This window comes from Xyrauchen texanus, chromosome 47 (assembly GCF_025860055.1).
Source record: "Xyrauchen texanus isolate HMW12.3.18 chromosome 47, RBS_HiC_50CHRs, whole genome shotgun sequence".
Lineage (NCBI taxonomy): Eukaryota > Metazoa > Chordata > Actinopteri > Cypriniformes > Catostomidae > Xyrauchen > Xyrauchen texanus.
This window is the reverse complement of record NC_068322.1, coordinates 7,635,348-7,651,160: the sequence shown is the minus strand read 5'-3', so window position 1 is coordinate 7,651,160 and position 15,813 is coordinate 7,635,348. Positions and strand designations below refer to the sequence as shown.

Here is a 15,813-nt window from a genome sequence, read left to right as displayed (position 1 = left end):
TCTATCGGATTGAGGTCAAGGCTTTTTATGGCCACTACAATACCTTGACTTTGTTGTCCTTAAGCCATTTTGCCACAACTTTGGAGGTATACTTTGGGTCATTATCCATTTGGAAGACCAATTTGCGACTAAGCTTTAACTTCCTGGCTGATGTCTTGAGATGTTGCTTCAATATATCCATTTAATTTTCTTTCCTCATGATGCCATCTATTTTGTGAAGTGCACCAGTCCCTCCTGCAGCATGATGCTGCCACCCCAATGCTTCACGGTTGGGATGATGTTCATCAGCTTTCAAGCCAAACCATTTTTCCTCCAAACATAATGATGGATATTATGGCCAAACAGTTCAATGTTTGTTTCATAAGCCCAGAGGGCATTTCTCCAACATGGAAGATCTTTGACCCCACGTGCACATGCAAACTGTAGTCTGGCTTTTTTTATGGTGGTTTTGAAGCAGTGGCTTCTTCCTTGCTGAGCAGCCTTTCAGGTTATGTCGATATAGGACTCATTTAACTATGGATGTAGATACTGGTCTACCTGTTTCCTCCAGCAATTTTCACAAGGTCCTTTGCTGTTGTATGATCTCAAGCCTATCAGATGCTAATTGCCTAAAGGCTTGACATAATTGTTTTTTTAAAGGAAACAAGGGACAAGTTGAAATTACATTTTGTGGTAATAATCATTTTGCCATAAATGCTGTCGATTAAAGGTATAGGTCACCCAAAAATGAAAATTCTCTCATCATTTACGCACCGCACCCTCATGCCATCGCAGATCTGTATGACTTTATTTCTTCAGCAGAACACAAATGAAGATTTTTAGAAGAATATTTAAGCTCTGTAGGTCCATACAATGCAAGTGAATGGTGATCAGACCTTTGTAGCTCAAAAAATCACAAAGGAATCATAAAAGTAATCCACATGACTCCAGTGTTTAAATCAATATTGTCAGAAGATATGTAATATGTGTGGGTGAGAAACAGAAAAATCTTGAACTCCTTTTTTTACTCCAAATCTTCACTTTAACTTTCAGATGTGAAAGTGAAACAAAACAGGCATCACATGTGACTTTCAGATGTAAAAGTGAAAGTGGAGATTTAGAGTAAAACATTTTTTTTTTTATCTGTGTCTCACCTAAACCTACAATATTGCTTCTGAATATATGGATTTAACAACTGGATTCTTATGGATTACTTCCTTTTTGTGATTTTTGGAGCTACATAGGTGTAATCACCATTCACTCTTGTATGGACCTACAGAGCTGAGATATTCTTCTAAAAATCTTCTTTTGTGCTCTGTTGTAGAAAGTCATACACATCTAGGGTGGCATGAGGGTGAGCAAAATATGAGAGAATTTTCATTTTTGGGTGAACTATTACATTAAGTTTAACTTTTATTGAACCTGGAACATTCCTTTAATTTTGTATTAATTGCCAGGTCACAATTTAAAAACTATTTCCAAATATTTCCATGTTTTCTATGACCCTGGGCACCCTGCTGCCACAGTAAAACCTAAAGTCATCAAAATACAAAATTAAACAAATTGACAGAATTATTCTGAAAGCTTTTTACACTGTTTCAAGGAAATCCTATATTATGGACATACAGTAGTATGAGAATATTGGTAGACACTATAGTTTCCATGGTGAATTTATGTAAGGGAAGAGAGAATGAGAATGTGAGAGAACGATAATATGAGTTAGAGAATGAAAGACAAAGAGAGAAAGCATGAGATAGAAATGCAAATTAGAGAGACAGAGCAAGCACATAGATCCTGCAGCACTAAGACAGGAAATCATTAAAGAGCTTTGGGATATTTCGCAATGATTGCAATGCCTTAATCGTGACTCGTGTTCCCAACCAGTCAAAAGGAAATTGCTCTGGGTTTGGACTTGCTAATGGAACAGGGTCACAGGGATAATGGATCATAATGATAAACACTTTTCAAAATTAATTCACAGGTGAACATCTGGCTAAACATAACTTAATACAAGAATTGTTAAGATTATCCTTTCTAGGAGCTGTTCAAATATATATGGTGGCTCCCTCTCAGGGGCAGATTATGATTTGCCCTGGGGACAATTATCTCCAAGTGCCCCCCTCCACTCAAAAGTTGTTGAGAAGGGGGTGTGGATGTGTGCATGTGTGTGTGGGGGATGGGTTTGTTGCTCATACCCAAAAGGGTTTTCAAGCAGAGGGGGATCACCAAACTAGATCACGCAGCCTTAAATCCCAGGGCAACCCCCGGCCAGTCAAGGGCCCCAGTCAAGGGCCCCTGGGCACTTGCCTGGTCGGTAATCTGTCCCTGCTCCCTGTGGTCAAATAACTCTTGCAACCAGATGTGTATTACAATAATTTATAAACAAATTAGGGCTGTCAATCAATTTTATTAATCATTTTAATTATATCACATGCCGATTAATTGCATAACAACATTTGCCGAAATAGTCGCCCAAATAAATATAATTATAATAATAAAAATAGATTCTGTATATATAATAAATGTAATAATTCAGACAATTCAAAGACATTACATAATTGTGGTAAACATGTGAAGTATTGACTAGTATAAAAAAGGTGCGTTGCCTGTAAAGCAGGAGCTGCGCTGACTGCCCCCTGCTGACATATTATTAGAGTTTACTTATGGTCGGGGGCATGATGAATTGTGTTACATTTTTCTCTCTATGTGCTATTTTTATATTATTAATTGCACTGAATTAACACATCAAATTGACAGCCTTAAAATAAATAAATAACCTTTTTGACAGATACCTTGAGTTGAACAAGTAAATGAAAAAACAAGTTAATTAGAAGATGCAAATTTCAGTGAAAAAGTTCAGTCTTTTCCACACACAAAGCTATCGTACAGCTTGAGAAGACTTCGCAAGAGTCACATTGACACATTTTATGCTGCTTTTTTGTCATTTTTGTAGCTCAAAAGCCCTTGATAGCTATACTTTCATTGTATTGAAAAGAGCAGTTTGAATATACTTCAAAATTCTCCTTTGCTTTTCACAAAAGAAAATAACACGAGTTGGGGCAATAAAATAATGGCAGGTAGCATTTCCATTTTTGGGTAACTATTCCTTTTAGGATCTCAGAAAATATGCACATGGATCTGTAAATGCCCAACATTCTCAGGGAAGTTTGATTCTTTTGAGTTCCACACATTGCAAGAACACACACAACCATGTCACCACACGGTTAGTGTTATATTAATTTACGAAAACAAACTCTGAAACATACAAACATGACAATTATAAACATCATCCTTCTGACATCTCAGCCAGTGCACATTTCATCTGTGTGGGAAAAAATATGCCCATGTATTTCCAAAGGCACTGACCAACACCATAAACCCCCCATCTATGTGCCTGTCTCACTGTATGTCTATCTCTCTGGCTGGCTTTGACATGTCTCTCCGCACTGTGTTGGTCGAGTTCCTCGCCGACTTGTTGTAAATGGATTAGAGACTCAGAGAAACAGAATACATAACATTCTTTTCTGAGATTTCTGCACAAAATCGCAAACACACATAATTTTGCACAGATGGGCACAGATGCACAATCTGCTCCGGGGTAAGAGTTCAACCTTTCTGGGACCTCAAAAGGCCTATCCATGTCTCTGTTTTCCTGTTAAGAGTCTTGGATCTGAAGATGATGCCACTCATGCCAGTTGACATGGCTCTATAGTATCTAGAGTTAACGTTGGGCAGTTTCAGTGTCTGAACCAGATCCTGGGTAAATTCTTTACAGATCAAAATCCAAAGTCTCTTCTGGAGAGAGGGTGAGATAATATTGAATTAATTCAAGATTCTTAAAAAAACTAAAATCGGACTCAGAAACAACAACAGTCATCAGGCAGATAATATGAATGTTCCATGTGCCACTTCTAGCTTTTGGGAGACACAAGCCCACAAACACACATGTATACACACCATATAAAGGTAAATTTAAATTTGTATAGCAGGGGCCGTTCACGCACGTTTTTCAGCATCTTGCGCATAAACTGTTTAAGAACTGGATCTTGTAAAAATGCCTCTCAAGATGCCCGTGTTCGGTTCCATTGGTTGCGCACCATCACATTTTTTTTAAAAGCAACAACGCATTCAGTCTGAATGGCCCCTAACCCTACCCCTTAAAGAAAACTTGCTCTATTTTTATGATGCCAAATGTCCTCAAAAGGAGGAATTTTTCCAAATGTTTTACTCAAACTAAAGCCAAATAGCCAAACCTACATACTCACCACATTCCCTTGACTCCTGCGCTCCTCTGCTGAGCAACATTGTAGATCTCCTGCAGTTGTTTCTTTTGGTCTTCACTCAGAGAGGACGTAAGGGACTGATACCATCCTGCATCTGAACATTGAACACCTGGAACAGGAAATATTTCCAATTACTTTTGGAACACTTGTGGTGTCAAGAGTTTCTTTTATTAATTTACTAAGCAACTGACATGTAAAGAAAGGATATAAAATACATAGGCTTATCAACTTATCCTAATGCAACTAGTATTCAAAAGAAAAGTCTGTTGTATCTAGAAGACATAGTAGTATGTCCCAATACTGACGAACTGTCTTACTAAACACTCACACACAAGTATGCAAGTTTTTCCATCACCAGCAAAGTACAAACTAGAGCTTAGTATAAGCATGCGAATTAGAGTGCAAACTATGTCTTGGCGCCATTAGGGAAGCATTGTATAAGTAAATCTAAAACCCCCAAAAATGTAAATTCTCTCATCATTTACTCACACTCACGCCATCCCAGATGTGTTTAACTTTCTTTTGCTTAACACAAACGAAGATTTTTAGAAGTAAATTTTAGCTCTGTAGGCCCTCACAATGCAAGCGAAAGTTGGCCAGAACTTTGAAGCTCCATAAAGGCATCTGTAAGACAGTAGTTTAATTTATGTCTTTAGAAGGGATAGGATAGGTTTGGGTGAGATAGAGATAAATATTTAATCCTTTTTTCCTATAAATTCTCCTCCCTGCCCAGAAGGTGGTGATATGCACGAATAATACAAATCCCCCAAAACAAAAGAAGAATATGAATGTGAAAGTGGAGACTGATAGTAAAAAAGGACTTAAATATTCACGTTTCTCAACCACAGCTATCATATCACTTCTGAAGTCATGGATAAAACAACTGGAGTCGTCAGGAATACTTTTATGCTGCCTTTATGTGCTTCAAAATGTTGGTACTCATTCACTTGCATTGTGAGGACCTACACAGCTGAAATTCTCTTCTAAAAATCTTAATTTGTGTTCTACAGGACACAGAAATACATATATATGTGGTACGGCATGAGGGTGAGTAAATGAGAGATTTTCAGTTTTGGAAGAAATATTCCTTTAACAGTAAAAAAGGGCTTTCTACCTCACTACAAGCTGTAAGAATGAAGGACAGTGATTCGGGGTTATAAGGTTGTAATTAATTCCTGCAAGTCAAACGTCTGATGTCTTTGGTTCAGAAACGTTTTAAACTAACACTCGCCAGTCATTCCTTCATTCCCTCACGTCTCAGGGCCCAGTTACCGGGATAAAATCAGTTCTCAGTCATCCGTAATGCTTGATGGCTAAAGACTAACCTCAAGCAATATGCCACAAATAGCACTTCCTGTGCAAGGATTAGTTTACCTGAGGTAGAGTGAGGTAAGGACTTCATGAAGCGGCAAGATTAGAATAACCATAAAAACCTCCAAAAGCAACAACAACAAAATAAATTGGACTTGAAAGGTCAAAGCTTAAAGACTTTAATACATTCAATGTGCTCTGTTCTGGTAAAGGGGCCATTTTCTATCATTTTGGAGCATTTTATTTTTCCATGAAGAACACTTTTGATGTTCAAGTTTCTTGCATCAAAAACAATCTTTTTACACAACCATTTCCCACCCTCTTTCTGACCCTTAGAATTAAACAGGATGTTTTGCTACTGCACCTTTAACACTTCAAAATGCAAATTAGGTCATATTTCTTATAAAACATTTTAAAGGTACAGTAGCTAATCTCTATGCATGTGAAACGTATAATCCAACTCTTCCGATGACACGTAAAAATGGGTACATTTTTGAATTGCAAAAAAAATTTCATTTGCAAGTCACTTTGAATAAATGATTAAAATGACAAAATTTTATCTAATGTAAAAAGTACATTTGCTAATGCTTTTTGTTTTTAACGTTTAGTCTCCATTAATGATCTTGGTGGAGCTTTGCGTTGTAAACCAAGTAGGTCTACTTAGTAGATTATGCGATTTTATTTCAAAAGTCCTGTTTTCCATGATATGGCCCCTTTAACCCCATTCTGTCAGCATTTAAATATCTTTCCCTCTCCCCACAATCTCACCATTCTCATCCTCCTCTGAACCTTGATCTCTCGAGAGCTGCTCTGGCTTGAAGACTCTGGAGGCATATATGTGCTTTAAGCCCAGGAAGAGGAGCAGGACGGAGGGGACGATCTGTCTCACCACTTCCACCAGGACTGCAGGGCGGCTGGGCAGCTCCATCAGAACACAGAGCCCAATGATGCACATCTTACGATCGTGCAGTCTGCGGAGTTAATGACACAAAGCAATCACATCTTTACAAGTGATTTTGATAATAAATGCAGTCATTGGCATCATCATATACTGACATGGCTTATTTTGTCCAAGCAATTTAGGTGTGTGTAAATAATTGTATATGTTAAGGGCAAATTATGATCCTGACCCCACTGCTGATTCATGCAGTTATACACTGCCCCGATGCCTCGTTAATTTCTGTCTCTGCCAGCTGGACATCTCTACTTTAGAAAACTTAAAGAAAGGTCAAATAAAAAAAAGCACCTTTTTGCACATTGTGTATATGACCTCCAGGTACTTGGGATTTGCCAGCAGCATATTTGTATCCATAGAAACATAATTGTGCAAGAGAGGCATCATATCTGCATAAACAGGGTAATATATCATATTATTAATAGAGCCGTCAATATAGCCATAACCATTTTCTAATGACTCCAAGCAAGTATGCACATCCATCATATTTATGACTATTTCAACCTAGTTCAATCATGGGCTGAATTATAGTTTAAGGTGGAGCAGAGAGATCAAGTCTAGGCCTGGCTCTTGGCTGTGTTTCATATTGCTCTACAAGCATGTCTGACACCTGTGAAGTAGTCAAAGCAGTCAGTAGTTGCCACATCTGAGGGGAGATAGACTGACAGGTGAGTCCAAATGCCAGTGACATTACCTCCTCATAAAACTCTGAGAGAGACAAGACGGGACATGAATGACACCACCAGAAAAAGACAGAATAATTTTCACGGGCAAAAATAATAAGATAAAGCCTATACATGAAAAATGTATCAAATTATTTGCTTTGATATTCGAGTGAAATAAGATGTATTTTATATCAGAGCTCCACCATGTGGTCAAATGTTTTAAGAATTCTTTATGTACATTTCATAATTCCCGTTTGTACTGACAGCACTAAACTTGGATGTTAAAGTTTAACACTGTTAAAACTTTTTTGTAACACCAACGGTTACTGCTGCTCACTGAAAATAAATAGACTTGTCATTACTTTGTCATTGCAAAGCGCTGTCAGTGTGAACGCTCCTTATGTATTGTTTTTGGGATGTCTGGATAATCTTAAAAAAACATTTAATCTACTTCATGAGAAGTCATGAAAACTTTTATCTTTAGCCAAAATGTAGGTTAATAAATCATAAATATGAAAACACCAAACCCCCCCACACACCTGCCATACATATGATGGGTTTCTGCAGCACAAGACCAATGACCTGCAGGCATATGCCCTCCAGCTGCTGAGTGATCTGTCACACAGAGAGATCAAGAGCACAATAAACTCTTAGTGACTCTCCTTTTGGGGTCAGTTTATTTGATTTTCAACTTTCAGAGAGAAAACCTGTTCAGATCGAGTGTGATTAAAAATAACTATATAGTCAATATTTTTCACCAAAAAACAAGTCTGTTAGAGAATTTTATCTTCTCTGATAACATTTTGACTTGTCATGATTAGACACAGAGCACATTTCCAAACCTCTTTGTGGTCCTCCATGACGGTGAGTATGGTGTCTATAGTGCTGAGATTGCCCAGTGCCATCACTGTCTTATCTTCACTCTCCTCATACTCTTCACTCTGGAGAACCTTGCTGAAGATCTCAGCCTGCAACAAACAACACATACATCAAAAATATTCTGCCAGAATGAATCTACCACCTTTTAACTGATAAGCTTAGAAACACAGACTAGAGCAGTACCAGATTCTGTGTCATAACCACAGCTATCACAGCCACTTCCTGGTTATATTCACAGATCATTTTCTGGATGACGCTGGTGAGGTCGTCATTTTCTGCTTCTTTAATGACGTACAGCAATTCCTGCATCACAGGCCTGATATAGAGCTTAGCTACACTCCCAGGAGACAAGAATGTAGAAAAAAAACGTGGGAGAAGGTGCAGACAGCATCCAATCGTGCTGCATTTAAATAAATGGATTAATCTACTTGTCTCTTAAACCAATTACCCAGAGTAAACCGATTTGGGGGAATAACAAATCAGGATGTCAGAGATGTTGAAAAGTAGAAGTCTTTTAAAATGCATGCATGTATTGTATATGCAATCAATATAATATACGTATTCATACCATTGTAAAAAACTTTGAGTTAATACGAGGTGGTTTAACAAAAAAAAAAAAAAAATAATGCAAGTAACTAAAAAATGTCAGTTGATATAATCAAGTCTAAGGGATTAAAGAGTCCTTACAGCTTGGACAAATGCAAGTGTGCACAGGTACATAACCTGACTTTTTTTACTTCATGTCTCGCATGCAAAAATCCTCATGATATAACAGGTGTACGTGTGAATCACATTTTTTTTCAAGACGCCAAAGCTTGTGTGATGTTATTGACCTTTTAATTTAGTTTATACATTATGTTCTAAACATCAGTCAATGAAAGCGGAGTCATATTTGTATTTGACACCGTTGTCTCTCTCCTAGTGCTTGGGGTGTAGTGTGTGTGTGTGTGTTCAAACCTTGCTCCTGGTTGCTGACGAGCGTCTGTAGTGCAATAGCTGCTTCCACTTTGACAGGCATCTCCTTATCATCCACCAGGTTCTGTTTGACCAGCTCCACAGCGTTCCTCAGAACCAGCTCATTATGAAACTTCAGAGGACTGAACGAGTGCAGCACCCAGCACGACTACACGCAGACAGCAAGAAATACCACAAATAGGTCTTCATGGAAACCACAGTTGCATTGAAAATGGACTTTAACTAGTGAAGTTTTGATATCTGAAGTTCTAAATTAACATTGCTGTCAGGTGCACTAATACAACCTAGACACACTCACTCACCCTGGCCCGTAGGTAGCACAGATTCGAGTTGAGCAGAGGAAAAACATAGTTTTGTAAAATGATCTCCATCTGGTCCCTGTACACTCGCTTCTGCAGAAAAAGACACAGAACATATAAAGAAACAACTGGAGTAACCTTGTAATATTCCAAACTGAGAGTTTGGCAGAATATTTCATTTCAGACACCAAAAACTCTCAGACACTTGACAGTATCTGATATGATGCGGTGGTCCAAGCATTTTGTTTGATATGAAAAAAAACAAAAACGAACCTTTAGCAAAGACTGAGCTAACGTGCCGATTACATGCAGGGCTCCATCCTTCCTGCGAGGGTCAGCATTGGGGTCTATAAGGATCTGGTGACAAAATTCCATCATCTGAGGCAAAACCTAAACAAAAAGCACCAGAAAAGGTCAAGACTTCTGCTCCAATGACATTACAAATGCATAATATTTCAAAGTAATGTTAATTAAAAATAGAAAGGCTGTACATTTTATGCATTCTTGTACATCACTTGAGCAAATAACTCAAAGAATATAAATGCTAATTTAAACAAAAGCTCTCGCCATAAATACTGGTGTGAGGGTGGACTCGCCTCCTTCTTCTTCCTGGCTGCTTTACACAACAGAGTCTGAGCAGCCGTGGCCGGGAACACATGATCGTCATATATATCTACAGTAGCACAGGAACAGGAACCACAAATTAGCCAATCAGATCATATTTCAAGAAATCACCATTAGACAAGATCATACACCAAAAAGAGGGAAAGATTTAAAATGTATTTAAACTCTAAACACACTGACTGAATTTCATGCGGATGTACTCGTATGGATCATCCTGCCATAGTCTTTCATCTTCATCTTTATAGCACATGAGATTAAACACCACCTCCTGAGTTACAGTGAGGAAAATAAGTATTTGAACACCCTGCTATTTTGCAAGTTCTCCCACTTGGAAATCATGGAGGGGTCTGAAATTGTCATCGTAGGTGCATGTCCACTGTGAGAGACAATCTAAAAAAAAAAATCCAGAAATCACAATGTATGATTTTTTAACTATTTATTTGTATGATACAGCTGCAAATAAGTATTTGAACACCTGTCTATCAGCTAGAATTCTGACCCTCAAAGACCTGTTAGTCTGCCTTTAAAATGTCCACCTCCACTCCATTTATTATCCTAAATTAGATGCACCTGTTTGAGGTCGTTAGCTGCATAAAGACACCTGTCCACCCCATACAATCAGTAAGAATCCAACTACTAACATGGCCAAGACCAAAGAGCTGTCCAAAGACACTAGAGACAAAATTGTACACCTCCACAAGGCTGGAAAGGGCTACGGAGAAATTGCCAAGCAGCTTGGTGAAAAAAGGTCCACTGTTGGAGCAATCATTAGAAAATGGAAGAAGCTAAACATGACTGTCAATCTCCCTCGGACTGGGGCTCCATGCAAGATCTCACCTCGTGGGGTCTCAATGATCCTAAGAAAGGTGAGAAATCAGCCCAGAACTACACGGGAGGAGCTGGTCAATGACCTGAAAAGAGCTGGGACCACCGTTTCCAAGGTTACTGTTGGTAATACACTAAGACGTCATGGTTTGAAATCATGCATGGCACGGAAGGTTCCCCTGCTTAAACCAGCACATGTCAAGGCCCGTCTTAAGTTTGCCAATGACCATTTGGATGATCCAGAGGAGTCATGGGAGAAAGTCATGTGGTCAGATGAGACCAAAATAGAACTTTTTGGTCATAATTCCACTAACCGTGTTTGGAGGAAGAAGAATGATGATTACCATCCCAAGAACACCATCCCTACTGTGAAGCATGGGGGTGGTAGCCTCATGCTTTGGGGGTGTTTTTCTGCACATGGGACAGGGCGACTGCACTGTATTAAGGAGAGGATGACCGGGGCAATGTATTGCGAGATTTTGGGGAACAACCTCCTTCCCTCAGTTAGAGCATTGAAGATGGGTCGAGGCTGGGTCTTCCAACATGACAATGACCCGAAGCACACAGCCAGGATAACCAAGGAGTGGCTCTGTAAGAAGCATATCAAGGTTCTGGCGTGGCCTAGCCAGTCTCTAGACCTAAACCCAATAGAGAATCTTTGGAGGGAGCTCAAACTCCGTGTTTCTCAGTGACAGCCCAGAAACCTGACTGATCTAGAGAAGATCTGTGTGGAGGAGTGGGCCAAAATCCCTCCTGCAGTGTGTGCAAACCTGGTGAAAAACTACAGGAAGCGTTTGACCTCTGTAATTGCAAACAAAGGCTACTGTACCAAATATTAACATTGATTTTCTCAGGTGTTCAAATACTTATTTGCAGCTGTATCATACAAATAAATAGTTAAAAAATCATACATTGTGATTTCTGGATTTTTTTTTAGATTATGTCTCTCACAGTGGACATGCACATACGATGACAATTTCAGACCCCTCCATGATTTCTAAGTGGGAGAACTTGCAAAATAGCAGGGTGTTCAAATACTTATTTTCCTCACTGTATAGTCTGCAAAGACAGATATTAAAGGAATAGTTCACCCAAAAATGTAAATTTTATCATGCTGTCCCAGATTGTTTTTTTTCTTCTGCAGAACGCAAACAAAGATTTTTTAATAAAAGAATATTTCAGCTCTATAGGTCCATATAATGCAAGTGAATGGTGACCAAACCTTTGAAGCTCCAAAAAGCACATAAAGGCAGCATAAAATATTCAATAAGACTCCTGTGATTTAATCCATGTCATTTGAAGCTATCCAATCAATATTGGATGAGAACAGACAAAAATAGAACTCCTTTTTCACTGTACATCTTGAAAGCAGTCTCCTTGGCGATCATGATTTCAAGCTCGATTACACTTCCTAGCATCATCTAGCACTCTGCGCATGCGTCAAGAACTTGGAAGTGTAATAGAGTATGATAGTGCCTAGAGACCGCAATGGCAAGATGTATAGTAAAAAAGGAGTTACATATGGGTATGTTTTCACCCAAAACCAATAAAATATCTTCTGAAGACATGGAATAAACCACTGGAGTTTTATAGATTACTTTCATGCTGTTTTTATGTGGTTTTTGGGGCTTCAAAGTTCTGGCCACCTCTTACTTGCATTATATGGACCTACAGAGCTGAGATATTCTTCTAAAAATCTTCTTTTGTGTTCTGTTGAAGAAAAAAAGTCATACACATCTAGTATGGCATGAAGGTTAGTAAATAATGATAGAATTTTCATTTTATTTCATGCTGTTTTGGAGTCTGTTCTTCTCACCGGCATGTGTGGTTTCATTTGTTTCCATGTGATCGAGTGTGAGACACCCTGAGTCATGTAGATCAATGCCTGCTGGAGGACCCCGAGGACTCACGTACTGCTTCTGTCTGTACTGATCAATCACCTTCAACAATACCTGCAGGAATACAAAGATAAAATCTTTTTTAATGCACAATGATGACCAATTTACATGCACAAACCCAAACTACACATGCAGTCCTTACTTGTTGGATTCCTGTAGCATAAGTCTTCCAAGTAAAAATCTGCAAACTCAAAATACTCCTTTGTAACATTGCCGGGACTGCCATATCTGAGAGCAAATCAAACAAAGAGTACAAATCATACCGAATAATGAATACTGGGTTTATTGATTGTATTCTCATCCCCTGTCATTTACTATTGTATTTCACATGGTATATGTCAGACATTGTAACAAGCGATGTCTTTTTTTTCTGTTTCTATGATAAAATGTATCGATGTCTTATAAACACCAAAATGTGGTTTGTCGTTTTGAATCACCTCTCAAACATTCTCATGATGATGTGCAGAGCCCATTTCTTGCACTTCCACCAGATCAGTTCAGGTCTGTCATCTTCATCAGCTTCCAAAGTCTCCTAAGAATCATTGAACACAGAGTCATGCACTTGTATCTGCTCATAAGATCTTAAAGGGATAGTTCACCCAAAAATTTAAATTCTCTCATCATTTACTCACCCTCATGCCATCCCAGATGTTTCTGACTTTCTTTCATTTGCTGAACACAAATATTGATTTTTAGAAGAATATTTCAGCTCTGTAGGTCCATTTAATGCAAGTGAATTGGTGCCATAATATTGAAGCTCCAAAATCCACATAAGGGCAACATAAAAGTACTCCAGACAACTCTGATGGTTAAATCCATATCTTCTGAAGTGATATGATAGGAGTGGGTGAGAAACAGATCAATATTTAAGTCCTTTTTCCTTCACTTTCACTTTCTTCTATTTTTGGTGATTCACATTCTTCGTGCATATCGGCCCCTACAAGGCAGGAAGGAGAATTTATGACCAAGAATGACTTAAATATTGATCTGTTTCTCACCCACAGCTATCATATTGTGTCTAAACACACAGATTTAACCACTGGAGTCTTGAAGTAATGGATTACTTTTATGTGTATTTTGGAGCTTAAAAATGTTGGCACCCATTCACTTGCGTTATATGGACCTACAGAGCTGACATATTCTTCTAAAAATCTTCACTTGTGTTCTGCAGAAGAAAGAAAGTTATACACACCTGGGATGCCAGGAGGGTGAGTAAATGATGAGAGAATTTTTGGGTGAACTATACATTTTAATCCATTAAAGTATTTTCTCCTGGTATATGAAGGCCTTAAACACAGTATAGAAACTTAAATGGCTACTATTACCTGCCTGTCGCACAGGAAACTCCACCTGATCTGACACAATGATCTGTAGCAGAGTGGGGGCGAAGTTGATGATCTTGTAGGACTGCAGAAATCCCAACATTTGAAATGTGAGAGCTTGATGACAGACTTTTAAAATTCTTCAAAAGCAATTAATTACATTAATTCCAATCCAATCCTGGCTGATTATTTTTAAGTTATCTGTTGCTGTGTTTCATGTCATCAACTCTATGTCAACTACTAAGAACAAACACTAGATTGGACATTAAATTGAATTCATGGCTCTGAACTGACAATTCATTGAAATGGATTTAAACATGAAAATTCAACAACTCGATAAAGCAACCGTGAACTTAGTTTACTCAGAATGGTTTATACTGGCTGTTGAGAATGCGTGATTGCACAGAATTGCATCAGTGGTCTATGCAATGATGATTTATATGGGTCAGAACCAGGACACAATGTAAAATATCCCAGAGAATAGCATTCCACCAAAGGCAGATTTATTCTTTCTGCAGTAGTGTTCAATTTCACATCACTAATATGAATATTGAGGGATTGTTTCTCTATTGTATAAAAATAGAATTAAAACTTTAAGATCTTAGAATAAAGCATATAACATTAACTTTACATGATTTAGTCCATAATGACTAAGATGATGGCAGTTGCATATCCCCTGCATCTGATTCTATTGTTGCACATTCAACCAATGCAACTAGTTTAAAAGCAAAACAACACGAAATCAACCAACTAAACAACAACAACGGTGAGACAGGGCTGTGATCAGATATATTAGGTATTACCCTCCTTTACGCATTAGATTCAGGCTTTCTTATAGCAAAGACAATGTTCTTATAGTGCTTCTGTTCTCCAAAGTAACAACAAACTTCTCCAGATGAATGACTGACCTGGTTGAGTTCATTCTCAGCCTCTACCCTCAGATTGGGGTCTATGGTGCCTTCCAGAGCCTGTGTGATTCGATTGGGATCCATGAGGGCCGATATGATGGATGAATTTGAATAAACTTTGGGATTATCAGACAGATACACGGGCGAGATTCAGATGTTTCGAATCTCCAGATAGCCCTGCTCACTCTGCCGCAAAGCGACTGTCATCGTCGCAAAGACCAAAGAGCCGAAGCTAAAGGTTTACGGTAGCAAATGGGTGTCATGACAACGTCGGTGATTAAAGGACAAGTTCACCCCATTTGACAAAATGAAGAAAAAGAAAAGAACAAGAAAATAAAATTCTGTCAACATTTACTCACACTCATGTCGTTTTACAGTCAGAATTCTGGCCTCAATCACAAACTTCCGTTTGTGTTCAACGGAAGAAATACAATCACAAAGATTAGGAATGCAATACAGGTGAGTTAATGTACATTACATTTAAGTTTAACGCACATTATTGTATTTATTTATTTATAATTGTTTAGTAACTAAAATAAAGGAAACACAAATTTGATTGTGGAGAGGAAAATGTCATATGTAAAACATGAATAAAAAGTATTAAACTGTTGGATTGTTGAGGTGCTTTAAAACGAAGTACGTATAGGCCTAAAAGTGATAAATGCCACTTTTTAAGCAGATTCATGGTGCAAGCAATGCAAAGATATATTCTTCAAAAATATTATCTTAACACAGTGCTGAAACCAGATAGATAAACAAACAAACAAATAAATGTTTAAAACAGCTACTAGTTGAAATGTTAAAATATAACAAAAACTCTATAATATACCCATCTAATTTAATATTTAATTACATTTTAGTTTAAATTGTATTAATATTTAAGTAATATA

The 15,813-nt window shown here is 38.0% G+C and overlaps 2 protein-coding genes across 3 annotated transcripts in view; both read right to left on the bottom strand.

The window, feature by feature from the left end:
• LOC127638916 (protein O-mannosyl-transferase TMTC1-like) overlaps positions 1-8,153 on the bottom strand; it is a 57,390-nt gene extending 49,237 nt beyond the window's left edge. Inside the window, exons 1-4 of one of the 2 annotated variants that reach the window (XM_052120671.1) lie at positions 8,036-8,153; positions 7,733-7,808; positions 6,342-6,544; positions 4,245-4,371 (exon numbers count right to left, since the gene is read on the bottom strand). In XM_052120671.1, coding sequence (XP_051976631.1) covers positions 4,245-4,371; positions 6,342-6,544; positions 7,733-7,785 — 383 coding nt within the window. In that variant the 5' untranslated portion in view covers positions 7,786-7,808; positions 8,036-8,153. Of the gene's footprint in view, positions 1-4,244; positions 4,372-6,341; positions 6,545-7,732; positions 7,809-8,035 lie in introns of those variants that run through there. The other variant, XM_052120672.1, reaches the window with a different exon arrangement.
• LOC127638917 (importin-8-like) lies at positions 8,078-14,969 on the bottom strand. Its single transcript, XM_052120674.1, has 9 exons — positions 14,924-14,969; positions 13,131-13,225; positions 12,836-12,921; positions 12,612-12,747; positions 9,943-10,019; positions 9,620-9,736; positions 9,350-9,439; positions 9,030-9,195; positions 8,078-8,161 (listed from the first exon to the last, which is right to left on the bottom strand). Exons 3-9 carry the CDS (start codon positions 12,917-12,919, stop codon positions 8,157-8,159), a joined length of 675 nt encoding a protein of 224 aa, XP_051976634.1. The 5' UTR covers positions 12,920-12,921; positions 13,131-13,225; positions 14,924-14,969; the 3' UTR covers positions 8,078-8,156.
• Positions 14,970-15,813: the final 844 nt, after the last annotated feature.

What these genes read in the sequence shown, in the direction of transcription:
- LOC127638917 (XM_052120674.1), bottom strand. Translation starts at nt 12,919, where the DNA reads ATGGCAGTCCCGGCAATGTTACAAAGGAGTATTTTGAGTTTGCAGATT. An exon ending in ATGCTACAGGAATCCAACAA is followed by an intron (nt 12,748 to 12,835) that starts GTAAGGACTGCA and finishes GTATTCCTGCAG; the next exon opens with GTATTGTTGAAGGTGATTGA. An exon ending in AAATGAAACCACACATGCCG is followed by an intron (nt 10,020 to 12,611) that starts GTGAGAAGAACA and finishes GTGCTACTGTAG; the next exon opens with ATATATATGACGATCATGTG.